At 51.2% G+C, this 17,485-nt stretch overlaps 1 protein-coding gene across 1 annotated transcript; it reads right to left on the minus strand.

The window, feature by feature from the left end:
- Window positions 1-12,775: 12,775 nt before the first annotated feature.
- ZIC1 (Zic family member 1) lies at window positions 12,776-16,758 on the minus strand. The gene is made up of 3 exons (XM_058031126.1): window positions 15,216-16,758; window positions 13,889-14,052; window positions 12,776-13,535 (listed from the first exon to the last, which is right to left on the minus strand). Exons 1-3 carry the CDS (start codon window positions 16,189-16,191, stop codon window positions 13,338-13,340), a joined length of 1,338 nt encoding a protein of 445 aa, XP_057887109.1. The 5' UTR covers window positions 16,192-16,758; the 3' UTR covers window positions 12,776-13,337.
- Between the last annotated feature and the right edge of the window lie 727 nt (window positions 16,759-17,485).

A 17,485-nucleotide genomic window follows, 5' to 3' on the forward strand; every position in this document is an offset into this window, starting at 1 on the left:
AATACTGGAAAGGACCTGACCAAATCTTTTCTATAGTTACTACATTCCTACAAAAACACATTTGGCTAAAAAACAATATTTTAAGAAATATCCTAAAATCAACCTTTGCTTGCATAAGGTGATTTGCATGTCATTTCCATCAGCTCTGCAATACCAGTCCGGGTTTCTTATCTGAACTTGCATCCAAACACAGACCTTTTTATGCCAGACATTAATCAATAAATTTCAATCCAGAATGTTACCTGTAAATAATTTTAACCTAGAATGTTACCTGTGAACAACACACTATAAACCAAACCAGAGCTGGAAAGAGACGAGAAGCGCCGTACCTGTACAGTGATTTACACTGAGCCTGTTCCAACTCAGTGGAGTCTCCCATTGATTTCAGTGTGGTTTGCTTCAGTCCCTTATCTCAGCCCTCATGTTTTGCCAATTTAATGTAGTCACCCTTCCTGGTAGCCTTTGTCCACTGCTCCTTATGGGAACATTCAACAATTTGCTGTCTGATTAAAATTGTCTATGAAAGTATGAACCACATTGTATATTGACCAAACGTACCTAGAGGCTAGACAACTCCTACAAATGTCACAACAGAAAACTAATAGAGCATTAAAAGTATTTTCATTTTAGTTTTAAAAAAAATATCCTGAGTATTTCAAACAAACTAACAAGACGATTATAAATGCACGTATTAGGGATATTCATCTCAGTGAAAGCCCTGCAGCAAGCATAAATGGTAAATAAAAATAAATAACAAAATATAAATGGATCAAAAAATGTGACTGACACAAAAATTGCTGTAAGCATGTATAACCTGCTTCACTCACCTATGTGAAAGATAATGGTTTTGGTTCAAACATAGACACTCACATTAGACTTGTAACTGCCTATATTATAACCCCACTTCCTAAACCTAACATGCCAATAAAGCATGAAGATACAACAAGGAAAATCTGAACCTGAATAATTAAACACTTACTTTTTATAAATAGGAAAAAAATCCCTCGAGTGCTGTATGCTGGCATTGTATTTACAAATTCTTGATTTTTCAATCCTACAATATTTCTTGATTTGTATCTCAGAGCTAGTGGAAATACGTTTCTATTCAGTACTCTGTGTTATCCAGCAGATGAACGTTTTCAGGGTGTTTCCTAGATTACAGATCTTTTAGGTGTCAGGCACAAACTACACTTGCTCTGCTGGGATTTTTTTTTTTATGTGCAATACCTTAAAACCTAAAATTCCACAGCAAACCACAGTCTGTTAGAGTGTTTCACGCTGACCTGGGTGTAAACTTTCACCATTCGAGAAAGTCAAAGGAGGGTGAAATTTTAAGTGCAAAAATATATCTATTTGCATGGAGGACAGGGGGAAAAGAAAGGAGGGGAAGAAGGGGGAAGGGGGATTTTTTTTTCAGAATATTACACCTAGTCCAACTTAAAACCTAACGTGAGTTTTTTGAGCTTGCTTGGCCTACAGCCTGCAAAGGTATCCTCTCAGGTTGGCTGTCCATTTTCTTTTCATATGAATAGTTAGTAAAATCTACTTGAAATAAAACAGAGCAAAATATATATTATAACATCTGCATGAGTTTTTTATCAACTTCTGAGGGGACCATTTTACATTCAGACTGTAAAATACACACAGAAAATAGGCCTGAGAAAGAATTCTGAACCTCACAGCATTTGGTTTATATTTTTTTGACTAGAAGTGAAGTGTCTGGCACATCATTCATTTCTTCCTGGAAGGTGCAGATTTGAGGACATGTTCAACCCTGCTCTGAGTTTGGACAGTTTCAGAATAAAAGGGAACTATTCCCAAAGTCCCTGCCCTCTAGGTCTGCCTTTTAGATAATGAAGTTTCTGAAGGCGTTGCTCAACACAAACCGACTTAAGAGGAAAGGAAAAAAAAAAAGGGAGGGGGGGAGGAGTAATATGACAGAAAAGTACATGTTTTTGCATTTCTTCTGAGTTTATTCTGAATCATATCCATCTGTGTGGAACAGCTAGCTCCCTAGCAAATTAATGGTCTGATGATTCAGGGAAATGTAGAGCTAGGTTCTTAGTAGTAAAGTGCGTGTAGATGAAGAAAGGGGTGCACAGAGGTGAATCCAGTTTTGTAGGATAGCCGTTTTCATACATCAAGGATTAATTTGGAAACAATAGGCTCCTAATAAAATGCCAACGTTATAATAGTTTTATTAAAACATGTCTTGGAATATAGGATAAAATTGTCTCAGGCTCAGCTGCAACCCGCTGAGGAACCTGAGTAAAGTCACCATTTATTAGCAGAGGCGACTCATTAGAGAGGAGGGAAGCGCTCGGTCCCGCTTGGGCTGGAAGTTTTGCCCGAGGAGCTCAGGACCGGCCCCTGCCGTGCCCCTGCCCGTGCCGCCCGCTGCAGCGGCGCTCACCTCTTCCCGCGGGGAAAGGACAGCAGTCCGCGCCACCAGAACGCTCCGCTGCCTCTCAAACAGCGATCCCCTGCCCAGCCAGCCCGAGCGGAGCAGCAGAGCCGGCAGATGCTCAACAAATGATCGCCTAAAATACGAAACCCTGATTCCTTCTCTTCTTTCCGCCTTTTTTTTTTTTTTTTCCTTTTTGTGACAGCAACTTCTGGAGATTAATCCCTCTCCAGAGTTTGCCTTGTCACGTCAGTACCGTCCTGCACAACTTATCGAGATAAACCCTGACGAGCTGATCGGCCCTGGCGGGGGCTGGCCCCGCTCCGCGCCCCCGCGGCCGCCTGCGCGCCCCTCGATCCCGCCGCGCATCGCTGCCCGCGCCGGCGGAGCGGCCGCACCGGGCCGGCCCCGAGGGCAGCGGCGGCGCCGGGCGGAGCCCCCCGTGGGCGCGGAGCGGGGCGGCGGCAGCGCCGAGCCCCGGGCCCGGCCGCGATCCTTCCACTCGTGCGCGCCCGCGGCCTCTGCGCGGCTGCGGATGGCGGAGCCGCGTGGGGAGCCAGAGCGGGCGGCACCGGCTCCGGGCTCGGCGGCGCGCAGGGAGCCAGCCCTGAGCTTGGCCGTGCCCGCGGCTCCCCGCGCCTCTCCGCCGGCACCGCGCTCCGGCCGCCGGCCCGGGGCTCCCGAGCCCGGCTCCCTGCGCCCCGAGCCCGGGGCAGCCCCAGCCCGGCTCCCTGCGCCCCGAGCCGGGCGCTGAGTATCGCTTTACCCGGAGAATTAGAGCGTCTAATTTATCCAGGCCTCATTTGCGACCGGTCTCCTGCTACATTATGTCAGCAAAAGGTCAGCTGGACTCAGCGGTTCTCTTCATTTTCTTAATTTTTAAAACAAACAAACAAAAAAAAAAAAAAAAAGAGAGAGAGAGAAAAAAAAGAGGAGGGGGTGTGTGATGGGGGAGGGCGGGGGAGACAAACCAGCAAGTTATTCAAATTCAACCTCATCTGAATAATCGTGAATTTGATCCAGTCAGAGCTGCAGACTGTACATTAAAAATAAACGTCCAGGAGGCATTTACTGAAGTTGATTTATTAAAAAAAAAAAAAAAAAAAAAAGAGGGGTTTTAAAAATGCAACGTCTGTCTAGCCCTTCTCCCAAAGATGGAGTGAGTTTTCAGGTACTGCACGAACCTTGCAGAGTGGTATCAGTGTGTCTGCAATACTTAAGTTGAATGCTTGGACCCCCCCAATCATAATTGTATGTTCACAAAGCACATATGGCAGCTGCATTCTTTGTATAGTTTGTTATGATCTGGTGTGTAATGTAAATATGTAAGTTCCGACCGAAAACACAGGCTCGTTTTCCCCATAACAAAAAAAAAAAAAAAAAAAAAGAAAAAAAAAAGAAAAAGAAAAGTTGCTTTTCAAACTTAAAAAGAATTACATTAGTGCCGTGCTACTGTCGGAGCCAGCAGTGATTATTTGGTCTGTTTGCTCCCATTCAGAGTTAATACACGACAATAGTTTTACTCCGTGCTGCTTGACGTGAAACCACTGGGGTTGGGCAATTCTGCTCCAAACAAATACAACTTCTACACCCATCCCTGGGACAGCTAGCCGAGAGCTGAGCGAGTTTTGCAATGGAGAAAAGCATCACTTACCACGACGGGGATCTAGATCTCGGCAAATGCTGCCAGTAGGTCTGAGAAGTGAAAAAACTGGAAGGGAAGCGCAAAAAGCAGAAAGTTGGAAAAGGGGATTTGTGTGTGTGCGTGTGTGTGCGTGTGTAAAAGCCAGAGGGAAATGCGAGCACAGCGCTCCCTGCTCTCCCTGGTCGCCACCAAAACAAAGATCCAGGAGTTAAGGGAGCAAAGCTGTGCCAGATCTACACACACGGCTCCTCAGGGCCAAACCTCAGCTTCTCGCTCACTCCAGTTAGCGACAAGGGTTAATGCTCCGGAGGGACAGGCTAGCCGGCCCCTGACACCATTGGCTAGGGAAAAAAAAAGCAGGTTTAAGGTAAATTTAGAGGCTCTTTGCAAGTTGCAAAGGGACAGTTTTCAAATTAATATAATAGTAACAACAACAATAACAACAACAATAATATTACTAACAGAAAAAGCAACAACAACAACAACAACCACAATAATAACAGAGCCCATTCTTGTCCAGCCAGCTGAGAAGCGAGGGCGCGTCCCCCTCCTGTGCCCCCGCAGCGATCCCGTCCTGGCGCAGCCGCCCGCGCCCCGCGCCTGCCCCGGCCCACCCGGGGGACCTGGACACCCCTGGAAGCCCAACACGGGCACGGAGCCGGGGGAAAGGGCTGGGGAGGGAGGAAACGAAGCAGCCGTGAGCACTAAATGCAAAGGTTCGGGCTCACACTTAGAGATCAACAGTTTTCTTGGGAGCTGAATGGTGGGAGCGGGTTCCCACGCGAAGGCGTGGGCGTGTGGCTCAGGTGTGTGCCCGGGTGCCGCTGTCCCCCTGAACGCCGCTCTCCTGCCCCTGCAATTACCGGGGAGCTTCCCCTTCGGCTGAGGGGGAAAATGGAAGAAAGAAAAAAAGCCTGGATGGAAAATAAGGGGGAAACATGTACGAATAGGCATCTGTTTAAATGTTGGAGCAAATGGTGACAACAGCGAGTGTCCAAGACAAGCTTCCACTTGGGGAACCGAGGTCAGGATCTGCCCTTTCCGAAATGAAAAGGCGGCATGATGGACATCGGCTTTATTGTTACCCCTTGTAGTCGGCTGGGGCGTGCAGGGAAGCTCAGCCCTGCGGGGAGGGGGACACGGGCACTCAGGTGTTGGCCGGAGAGGGTTCCACAGCCCAGCCCAGGAGCACACACCCATGGGCGCGTTCGTCGGCAGCGCCGGGCGGGGAGGGGAGAGGGGCGATGGAGAGAGGTGGGCTATGGCGGAGGGGGAAGAGGGAGACAGAGGATATGGAGAGGGAATTGTCGCTGGGCGATTTCCAGCCCGGCTCCACCATGAAGGGCCTTTCTGGGAACTTCTTCGTGGGTGCCGGGCCGGGCCGTGCGAGTGCCCAGGTGTGCCCGGGTGCCCGCGCGGGTTCCGAGGGCTCCTGCCTCCATCCTGCCCGCTCCCACCGGGCTCGGGGGAAAGAAAAATCCACGTCATTACCAAGATACAGAAGTATATTTCTGATACTATGGGATGTTATTTTGCCACCCTACAAAAGGCTTTAAAATCACTTTCTGCCGCCGAACAATGAGTACTGGGAATTGCTACTATTTGTTAAAAAAAAAATTAAAAATTAAAAACCTACAGCCTACAAAGGAATAAATGCCTAGAGCCTGTGTTTCTTCCTCGGCTCTATCACGCTATGTCGATATATCAGCAATAAAATATGATGGGCCATACAGTATGACGAGGTTTTCTTAAGAGGAGCGAGACAGAAAGGAATCCATTACAAGAACCTTTCTCCTTTCCCCAGAGACGGTTCCCTTCTGGTGACTGTACCCGTCGCGTTTTGACACATCAGCCCACGAAAAGCCACTCGGCCGGCGACTCCCGGCGCTGAGAGCGGCTATGGGGAGGGGGCCGGGGGTGGCTGGAGAGCCCGGTAAAGGAGGGAGGGAGGCCGCTTTTGCCCGGCGTGCAGAGGAGGCTGAGGGGGTCCGCCCGGGCTGCGGGGCAGGGTTCGGCGCGCCGGGGGCAGCCGGGCCGGGCGGTGCGGGGCGGTGCGGGGCGGGCGGGCAGCACGTGCGGCGGCGGCGGCGCTGCGGTGCGCGGGCGCGGGGCGGGCGCGGGGCGGGCGCGGGGCGGGCGCGGGGCGGGCGCGGGCACCTTCCGCGGGCGGCGGGGCCGCGTCATAAATATTCAACAGCACGTGCAGCCGCGCCGCGGGCGCGCATGCGCCGCCGGGGCTGCCGCCAGGGCGCTTGGCGGGCGCTCGCACACAGACAGACAGACAGACACACAGACAGACACAGCCAGACACTCGCACCGCTCACACGGGACTCGTACGGAGCGCTCACACGCTCGCGCAGCTCTCACACACGCATCACACGCGTGCAGATGCACACACGCATCCACATCGCTCACTCACACAGAGCTCACACACGCAGAGTGCTCGCACAAACACACACATACACCAGTGACACACACACCCCAGTGACACACACACCCCACTGATAGGCGCAGAGCACTCACACTCACAGAGCGCTCACACTCACTGGCAGAGCACTCACACACAAGGCACTCAGACACAGAGCACTCACACAAACACACACACACCCCACAAACACACACACGCACACCCCTGTGACACGCACAGAGCACTCACACTCACAGAGCGCTCACACAAACACACACACACCCCACAAACACACACACGCACACCCCTGTGACACGCACAGAGCACTCACACTCACAGAGCGCTCACACAAACACACACACACCCCACAAACACACACACGCACACCCCTGTGACACGCACAGAGCACTCACACAAACACACACACACCCCACAAACACACCCACGCACACCCCTGTGACACGCACAGAGCACTCACACTCACAGAGCGCTCACACAACACACACACCCCCCACAAACACACACACACCCCACAAACACACACACGCACACCCCTGTGACACGCACCGCCCCCACGCACAGCCGCGGTTTCCCTGAACCGTCCCCAGGTGGTCAGTCCTGAACGCCCCGGCTGCCCCCCGGCCCCCGAAAGAGGCAACATCAAGCACAAAACACGTGGCCTGGCGGGGGGAAGCTTGCTGATGCGGGGGTATTTTCCCGGGCTTATTGTATCTTCACTCTTTGGTCATATTTCCTCACGGGATTTTTGGAAGTGAAAAGGGTACTAAAGGATCGTACAGTTCTGCCCCGTGCCAAAACACAACTTTCTTTTTTGCTAAGCAAAGCCGTGCCCAGATCTCGACAAGCAGAATGTGAGGACTCGGACTTGAGTGTGCCCCATTGATCCTGCACCCTGGCTGCAGCTACCCCAGACAGCTAATTCTGTGTTTGGGTCCCCAGATGTAAACACATGCACAATCACAGATGCACACATCGAGCATTTTTTTAATAGCAGTTTCATAGAGAGGTAGTATGATTGTATATATCTAAAAGGTAATTAATTTGATTTATTATACTTGAAAAATCCTGTCTGCAGTACGGGCGTCATCTGGAAACTTCATGCTATTTTATACTATCGTTCTAAAGCCGAAATAAATGTTACGAATTGATGACAGCTTCCAGCTGCATGATAAAAATAGCCCCTTCTCTTCACAGGATCGTGTTTCATGTTATCGAAGATGAACCAAATCTGACCCGTAGACGTCCGCAGCAGGGAAAAAAAATGATACAAAATAAAAACCTTGGCCATTTTTAATAAACAATGCTCCCTAAAACGCAGCCCCTTTGCGGGGAAATGGAACCCACCTTCATACGTTCAGCAGGTTCAGGAAATCAGACCTGCCCCTCATTCAAAATAGAAATCTCAATTATTAATCTTTCCGGGTGAATTTGGAAATTACACCCATTCTGTTACAAATGCCACCCACTGTACATAACATTTGCACTGAGGTTCTGTGAGCCTTCGAAAATGTACTTCCGTGTAAACACATGAACGGGTGTCCTTCTAGAAACGCCGTTCTTCCTTTACGTACAAATGTAGATAGAGAGAGAGGTAATGCGCAGATACGGACATATTTGTAACACAATCAGCAGCGCGAACGCTGATTTCGGTGAGCTGGTGTGCATCCGCGGCGGTGACCGCGTGTCCCGTGGGCTGCAGCCACAGCACAGGCGGTGTCCGTGCCCGCCACGGGACCCCCGCGCCCGCGGAGCCGCTCCGCAGCCGGGCTGGGCGGCCGCGCTGGGCCCGGCCGGGCCTCTCCGCCTTCCCGGCCTCTCCCCGGCAGCGCAGCCCGGCTCAGCAGGGAGCGGCCGGGCACCTTTTGAGGGAAATGTGCTGATTCCCGCGGGAACGCCGCGCTGACCGCGGGACCGAGCCCTCCTCTCGAGGTGCCCGGCGCGCACGTGTGCGTGGGGCGGCCACGGGCGGGCACAACCCAGGGCAGGCACAGCCCCGGGCGGGCACAGCCAGAGCGGGCACAGGGCACAGCTCCGGGCGGGCACAGCCACGGCGGGCACAGCCACGGGGGGACACAGCCACGGCGGGCACAGCCACGGGCGGGCGCAGGGCACAGCCAGAGCGGGCACAGCCAGAGCGGGCGCAGCCAGAGCAGGCACAGCCACGAGCAGGCACAGCCAGAGCGGGCACAGCCAGAGCGGGCACAGCCAGGACGGGCACAGCCAGGGCGGCTTGGCGGGCGTGCTGCAAACGCAGATGGAAACTTTGCGATGGTGATGCACGGTGTGCCTGGTACCTGCGCGGCCTCCTTCGTGGGCGTACCGCTCACGAATTCCTTTCCCTCTGAGCTGCAGCGGCAAAACGCACGCGGGTTCTTTTAGCGACAGGTCACTTGACACACTCTGCCCTTTCCCCTTCTCCTGGCCCGTCCTGCCTGCTGGAAGCGGCTCTGCTGCGGGCTGTGGCTCCGCGCCGGCCGCGCCGGGGCTCCTGCGGCCCCGGGAGTGCAGCGCGGCTCCTGCGCGCCCCGGCCCGGCCCGCGGCCCTGCTCGCTGCTCGCTCCCTTTGAAAGTTGCTGCGAGAGGAGCGAGGCTTCTGGACACAGAAAAACTTATAAAGTCAGAGCCGTTTACTAGCGTGGCCAGAAAAGCAGTAAATAAAAGCGTCGATGATCCGCGCATCAGTCCGGGGACTGCTGCTTCCTCGCGGCTAAAAGAAGGGCGATAACCAGACGAGGCCAGCGCGGAGCGGGTGTCCCCATTTCAAACAGTGCCTGGACTAAAGAAGCTAACTTTGCCTTATGAATGCCGGACTTGCCTCTTAATATAATTCAAGCGATCACTCACAAACCATTAAAGCGACCTGAAAGGCGAGGCTTTCTCGGGGGAAGTGGAAGCGCCTGATTATTGTTTTGCATTTAACTTTCTGCGCGCAAATGGCAAAGCACGGCCGGGGGTTGCCACCCGAGAGGGGCCAGCACACACAGCCCTCCACACACCCAGCCGAGCAGCCTCCTGCGCTCTCCCCGCCGGCACTGCCGTCCTGCTTTGGGCATCTCCAAACACTCCCCTACAGCGGCGGGAGGCTCCGCGGGCGCGGGAGGCTGCGGACGGCAGACAGGGGACCTAAGCGTTCTGCCTAGCCCGGAGCAGGCAGCGCGGAGCGGCGCGGGGCTGTCGGCACGGCCTGCCGGGGACTGCGAAATCTACTTTCCCCACGCAGGAAAAGTACCGCGACACCATCTCCAGAGCCAGACATCGGAAAAAGAGTGATGGCCCCCGTTGAGGCTGGAGAGCTGGGGTCGGTGCTTCTCCTCGCAAGCCTTCGTGAATAAATCCGCAAAGGGAGCCTTGCTAGAGGAAAGTTGACTTTAGGGACTAAAACAGTGTAGAAACCCCCGAGAGAAACCTCACAACCTCTCTGCCTGAAAAACATCTCTCTCTCTGCCGGGGATTTCAGAGCGCTGCTCCCCTCTCCAGAGCCAAGCGAACAGCACAAGCACCAGCATGGCGTGGACTTGAATTCAGCATTAACAATTCCAGCCCCAGTGATCGTCGCTAATTCAGAACATACACGGGATGGAGATCAACCAGTATCGCACAGTTCCCCCTCAGTCCAGATAAAAAACCTACAGCAGCAGCAACAACAACATTAGAATCATCCTTTCTGCTGTAGGACGCTCAAACAAACCTCAGACTGAAAGTTTAAAAGAATACTCATTAGCCAAGTGTTCCAACACACACAAGTAACAGATCTGTGTTAAGCGACCACTAGGGACTTTACACAAGTTCAAAGAAAGTTGCAATACGCATCTTTAAAATATCTCACCCTCACCACGTTTCTCCGGGTTTACTTTACAGATGGGTGGCTCAGACGAGCTCAACGATTCCTTTTTTCTTAGATATGCCCAGGTTACATTTTTTATAAACGATGCCCGGTAAAATCGCCGAGACAGTTAGCCTGAAAGATTCGCAACAAAGCAACATTTTCGGCGCATGAAACACTTTCCCCCCCCGGCTCTTTTGCCCGGTGGGCTACATTTCCTCAAGTCCCAACACATTCTGCCCCGGTCCCACCGGGCTCCAACTTTTCCTATCTCGCCAAACCCTGCAAGGTGGCGCTCTTTTCATTGAAAACTGGTATTAGCCTTACAATAATAACATTTTGTAGAAAGTAAAGTTAAAGCGAAGCCTTCCCACGGGTGCTGCAGGGAGCGGGCGGCGATGCCGAACTGGCAGGAGCAGGGATTGGGATGAGCAAGACAAACTCTCTTTTTCTTATTTCCTTTTTTTTTTTTTTTTTTTCTGGAGGGGTGGGGGGTGAGGCTCAGGCTCTCGGGCAGGGGAAAGTCTCTCCGAGGGAGATCCCCAAATGTTGGGGACAAAGGAATATCCTCGCGGAGGGCTGCTGAGAGGCAGGGCTGTGCTCTGGGCGGGTTAGCGCCGGGGCTGCTTGCGGAGTGCCCGCACTGATGGAGGGGAGCGCGGCTTCCCCCGCACCCCCGCCCCCCGAGCGGTTAATATGGCCATTGACTCGCCGTACACATAATATTTCTTTAAAGAAGCTGTTAAAGTGTCATCTTGGTCTACTGGAAGGTCAGTTTGTGCAATTCACTCTATGACATATCACAAGCCCTCGCAGCTTTAGCCAACCTCATGATTTGTGTTGTCTGTTGATATGTTGTCTGCTTAATGGGGCGATCATGCAAGCTACAACCAGGAACAAAGCCCAACAGTTCCAACAACCGTAGCTAAGTTAGTGGAAGCAGTACAGCTTGCAAATCTATCAAACTAAACTGCAAGGAAGACAATCTGATTTAGAGAAAAGGCGTTCTGCTACAGTCATTAAGCACAAGTAATTTAGATTTTTTATATTGTCTTCTCATTTACAAATTTACTGTATCAACGCCAGCCAATGGAACGAATTTCTTAAGTAAATGAGAAATAAATAAAAGAGATAGAAAGATAATCAAATTACATAAAATAATTCTTATGCCCTACATTTATTTTTTTAGAAAGCTATTAGCACTAGCAAAATTATAGTAATAATAATAACATAGCATAAGAAGTAATTGATTTAAATTAACATCACGTTTTAAGGAATATCAGCAAAGAAAAAAAAAGAAGAAAAAATCAAATAGAAATACACACAACAACAACAACGGCCTTCGTGAAACAGTGCTGTACTTCTTGGAGTAAAAGGCCCAAGGAAAGTCATGAATCCACTGCCTAAGAATTAGTTATGGTCATAAATGCCTTAAATTAAAATAGCAACCGAAATCTCCTCTGTTTTAAATCTCCTAATATATGTTATCCGAATTAATTTAATTTAGGGACCCAGTCTATGCAGATTCATGGACAGTGTTGGACTGGAATGCAGCACTTCTCGTGTAACAATTCTCCACATTAATATTTATGTAGCATATGCAATCTATTTCTGTTATTTTTATGGTTGTTATTCTATGTCTGCAAAGGTCATTTAAATTATACTGCGGCCGAAAATTTGTTTCATAAATTTTGATATAAATACTAATTACACACTATAGTAATGCCAGCAGGGATCCTTTCATTTATCACATTTATATCACCTTCGCTGCTTTAGTGATGACATAATGGAAAGCAGTGAAAAACTGGGACAGTTTTATTCTAATATCCTAAAGCTAGTAGGAGTTGCAGCAGGTTGACTTAGTGAATAAGAATTCCTACCACAATTCTTGGGATTTAAGAATCTTTAATAAGGTACGAAATGTTACCAAACAGTTCTGTAAACTAAATTTTACATACCAATTCTTCTAGCCATAAATATTGAATATCTTGTAACAGGTATAACCGGACCTTTACATGCGGATAAATATGGAAATTAGGATTTATATACATTATGTTCTTGTATTTGCCAAAAGCAACGGACAGATATAGTTTATATCTTTTTTTTTTTTTTAATATCACTTTACATAAACAAATGTAACAGTTTGACACGCAGATCCAGGCTTTCACTATACGAATTTCTTGACAGGACGTGTAACAACATTTTACTGCACTACTTAGACTGGACTTTGGGACGAAATGTTGCACTTTATACAAAAAAGCACATTAATACCAATAATATTCTGTTAGATCGACGTTTAGACTGTAATAATACAAAGTAATTCACATTTTGATACACATTTACTAGAACATTCTTGCCATTCAGTACAAATAGTTGAATTTCTACCTCTTCCCTCTGCCCCCCCACCACCTCCGCCCCCCCGCCGCCGCTCCCGCCCGCCCGCCCCTCCCCCCACATATATGCAAAGACCACAAATCCACATATCCCCTTATTCAACTTGCGATATAACTATTTACAAAATCAAACAGTACACTTTTTTTGTCGTTTTGTTTTTGATGCTAATAATTCTGTATTTACAAGAGGGGATGGGGGGGGAAGGCCGCTGCCCGAGCAGACATGCAGTTGGCGATCTCTAATCAGTGGTTTCCAGTGAAGCCCTACACAGTTGGCATTTGCCCTGGTAACCTTGTCTTCTTATGCATTCTACTAACCCCTTCGCCTACCAAGCCTTGGAACAGAGCAGAACAGTCAGGAAAAAAAATAAAAAAAAAAATAAAGGAAAAATTAAAAAAAAAAAGAGACAGAGAGAGAAATAATGGAGGACAAACAAAAAGAAAAATATTTTTAAAAATTAAGTCTTCATTTTACTCAGTCCTGGGTCTACTGGCAGCATTTTACTTTTGTTTGCTCATTTAAATTTTGATTTTAGAGTGTCCATTATTTTGGAGTCTTTAAATAGAGTATTTGTTTGCTCGCTTGGGGCTTTTTTTTTGTTTCGGTTTGTGTTTTGTTGTTGTTGTTGTTTTGTTTTAGCGTTTTAGACGTACCATTCGTTAAAATTTGATGTAAGCGTGCTGTGGCTGGACGTGTGATGGACTGCGGAGGAGGAAGGGGATAAGGAGCTGGCAGTCTGGTTTTCTGTGGATGGAGACACGATGGTTGGAGGGGTGGAGGACTCGTAGCCTGAGCTGGCGGCGGGAGAAGGCTGGGACCCCTGCGAGGATGATTCATGGACCTGCAAGAGAAAACCCGGGCAGAGATAGAAGCGGCGGCGGACGGAGGCCTCGGCCTGGGGACGCGCCGGCCGCGGGGAGCCAGCGGCGGGCCCCGGGCTCGGGCTCTCCCGCGGGGCTCCCCGGCTGCAGCCCCGGCCCTGCCCGCCGGGCCAGGCCCCCCGGCCGCTCCTGCCGCCGCCTCCCTGCCCTCCCGGCCCCGAGCGCAGGCCCCGCGGCGGGGCCGGGCCCGGCGCTGAGCGCGGCCCGGCGGGCCCGAGCCGGGGCCCCGCTGCCGGCCGGCCCCGGGCCGCGCTCCGCCCGCAGGCTCGGCCCCGCCGCCCTCCGCCCGGGCAGGCCAGGCGCCTCCATTTACCTTCATGTGCTTTCGGAGGGAGCTGGGGTGCGTGTAGGACTTGTCGCACATTTTGCAGAGATAGGGCTTGTCGGAAGTGTGCACATGCATGTGCTTTTTGCGGTCGCTGCTGTTTGCAAAGCGCCTGTCACAGCCCTCGAACTCACACTTAAATGGTTTTTCACCTATTGCAGAGGGAAGGGGGAGGGGGGGGGAAAGGGATCTGATTAAGCAGGGCCGGCTGGATCGCTCATTGTCACCGCACCGCCGGACGGAGCCCAGGGCTCCATTTCAAACACTCGCAACTTTCTAACTTCAGCGCGGCTCGAATCCCAAAACCTTGCTTCTAGTCTCCATCCTTTCCGGACCTCCGGCTCCCGCAAAGCGCTCGTTTCGGAGAGCAGGGCAGCTAAATAACTTTTTTTTTTCGCCCTTTTCCTTTGGAGGGGCGAATTTCCTTTCAACCCCAGTCCCGGGCACCTCTCCCTCTTCACAACGCTCCGAGCGAGAGAGCAGGCGTGGTGGGATATTACACACGATCCTCAGCGGCTGGTTTCCGATTTTACAGCTCGTTCTCGTAATATTTTACTCTCTCACCCCCCTCAGCCCCCTCCCCCATATTTTTTTGCATTATTGAAATTTATCCTGTCCGGGAAATCAGCGAGAGGGCAGCCACAAACCCTCGGCAAAAGCGCTGGGGAAAGCGGCTCTGCCTTTCAGCGTTCGGGGGTGGGAGCGAGGGGAGTTCGCTCTCCCGGCCAGAGGCTGCTGCATTCCCACCTCCCACGAAGGAAAAAGTTCTCAGGAATACCGGCGCCTCCCCTCCTCACAACAATAACACAGTAACGCGCCGGGCTCGGTTTGTTTAATATCGCTCAACGGAATTAAATATTTACCAAGCCCTGAATTGCAGAGAGGAGACGAATGAGCTGCCTACAACATTTAGCACAATTTCTCATCGTGCCACAGCCAAAACTGCCGAACAATAATTAATTAAAACCTATAAATTTAAACAGGACAGGTTGCTACGATTCCCCCACCCCACCCCCTCCGCCCTAACAATCCCAGCAGCAAACCCTGCCGTCCTCCCCCTCTGCCTCGGCAGGGATCATTTTCTTTTTGTTGCCGCTGCTGGCGTGGCTGTGACCGAGCTCGTTTTGCAGCGGAGCTCCGAGCCGGCCTCTCCCGGATAAAAAGCAGCGGTCCCTGGACCGAACCCCCTCTTTCCCGTGCGAGGCTCGGCCGAGCCGGCCCCCAACCCCTCCGGCACGGCCCCGCGTCCCGCTCCGGCCCCGGCGCTCGGCGCTTCCACTCGCACAGAGAAAAGCGACAGAGAAGGTTACCGTACCTGTATGAGTTCTTTTGTGTATTTTGAGATTCTCTGATCTGGCAAACACTTTGCCACAGCCTGGGAAAGGGCAGGGGAAAGGTTTTTCACCTGTGTGGACTCTGATGTGATTTACAAGTTTATATTTGGCCTTGAAAGGTTTCCCTTCTCTCGGACACTCTTCCCAGAAACATATGTGATTGGACTGCTCGGGTCCTCCAACGTGCTCCACCGTGACATGAGTCACCAGCTCGTGCATCGTGCTGAAAGTTTTGTTGCAGGACTTTTTGGGGTTTGACAATTGCTCGGGCTCAATCCACTTACAGATGAGTTCCTGTTTGATGGGCTGCCTCATGTAACGAAAGAAGGCCCCTGCCCCGTGGTGGGCTGCCATGTTCATGTTCATGTGGCCGTAGCCGTGCAGCTGGGTCGAGGCGTAGTGCTCGGAGCGGGGGCTGGTGACCTGGCCGTACTGGTCGGGTCTGCCGTACATGTCTCCGGAGAAGCCCAGGCGCATCTGCCCGTTCACCACGTTGGGCGAAGCGTGGCTGGTGGCTTGTTCGTGCAGCCCCGGGAAAAGTATATGTCCCGCGGCATCTGTGTGTCCGTGGGGTCCGGCGAAGCTGCCGGCGGCGGAGGCGAAGAGGCTGTGCTGGGCGCTGGCGGCCGCCGCCTCCCCGAAGCCGCGGTTGCGGAACAGAAAGTCCCGGGTGGAGTTGAAGGCGGCGCTGGAATAGGAGCTGACATGGGTCGGGTGGTGGTGGTGCCCCAGGGCCGCCGCCGCGTAGCCGGGCGCCTGCGAGGTGAAGGCGGTCTGGCCGGCCGAGGCCAGCTCGTGGGTGCTGGGGTTGATTTTGAAGGCGCCCATGCCGTCGGCGAAGGGGTTGATCCCCAGCCCCACTTCTCTGTCCGTGACATCGGCCGTGGAGTGGTGGCGAGAGGATCCGAAGGTAGTGACTCCTATGGCGGGATACTGCGGTCCAGCATCCAGAAGCATCTTCCCAGCGTCGATGCAGCAACCAAAAAAAAAGCACGCGCGCACACACACAACGCGGAGAGAAGCAGCAGCAGCAGCGGCGGCGGCGAAAACACCCTCTTTGGAAAGTCAGCGACGATCACCACCAAAGCAACCACATCAAAAACACCCCCTTCGGCATCAGTGCAGGGGGAAGGAAAAAAAAAAGGAAAAAAAAAAAAAAAGGCTGGTGCGGAAGGGGGGAAGAGATCTTCGCAGTTGCAAATAATAATAATAATAAAAACGTGCCCCAAAAATATTCACTGTCTCTCTGCTTTGACTTTTCAGGGAGGTTTAAGTGGGGAGGGGGGGGTTGGGTGAGCTCAAAAATAAACTGGCTGCAAATAACAATAACGGCGAGAGTTCAACACAGGCAGCAAAAAAAAAAAAAAAAATTAAAAAAAAAACCAAAACAAAAAAGAAACTTCCTTCAGTGATTTTTTTGGCTATAGGAATGTTGCAAAGTGGCAGAGAGATTGTTTCTCTCTCCTCTTCGAGCTTCCCCACACTCACCCGATTTTTTTTTTTCGGGGGGCCTTTTTTTTTTTTTTTTTTTTTTCGCTCCGCAAAAAAAAGGCGCAAATCATGCACAATATTGTCTTTTGCGGTTTATCTTCCTGGGGAGAAACTTTCACCTCCTCAGCCGGGCGGTGAACGCGAGACTGATAGCGGCAATCATTCCTGCAGATAAATGAATTGAAAAGACGACACCGTCCCCCCCCTTGATGAATGGGAGCCGGGGGCGGAGCGCCGTGCGGGCGGACGTGGGCGCGCATTGGCCGGGCCCGGCTCCCCCTTCCCCGCGTCGCTGCCCCCGGCCCCGCCGCCCGCGCCCGCTGATTGGCCGCGCCGCCCCATCCATCGCAGGTATTGTGGCGCCCTGACACCGCTCTGACAAACGGGGCTGCGGCAGCCCCAACTTTTTTTTTTTTTTTTTTTTTAATATATATAAACCTTTTTTTTTTTTTTTTTTGCTTTTGCTTTTGCTTTTTTTTTTTTTTTTTTTTTTTTTTTTGCCCCCACGAAAATATTTCCAGCGCATCTTTTTGTGTGTGTGTGTACGCTAAGGGAAAAAAAAAAAATCTATTATTAGGGTTATTTTGTCCCCCGCTCTCCCTCTCTCTGTCCCTCTGTCTCCAGCACTCTGATAATGATGGTTATGATGATTTCGTGGTGATCCTGAATTTTTAAGATCACTGAGCAACTTTTTAGGCTTTGGAAAGAGAAGCCCTATAGGGATTCGCGTCTTTTGAAAGTGCTTTCTTCTTATTTAAAA

Source organism: Melospiza georgiana, chromosome 10, assembly GCF_028018845.1.
Source record: "Melospiza georgiana isolate bMelGeo1 chromosome 10, bMelGeo1.pri, whole genome shotgun sequence".
Classification (NCBI taxonomy): domain Eukaryota; kingdom Metazoa; phylum Chordata; class Aves; order Passeriformes; family Passerellidae; genus Melospiza; species Melospiza georgiana.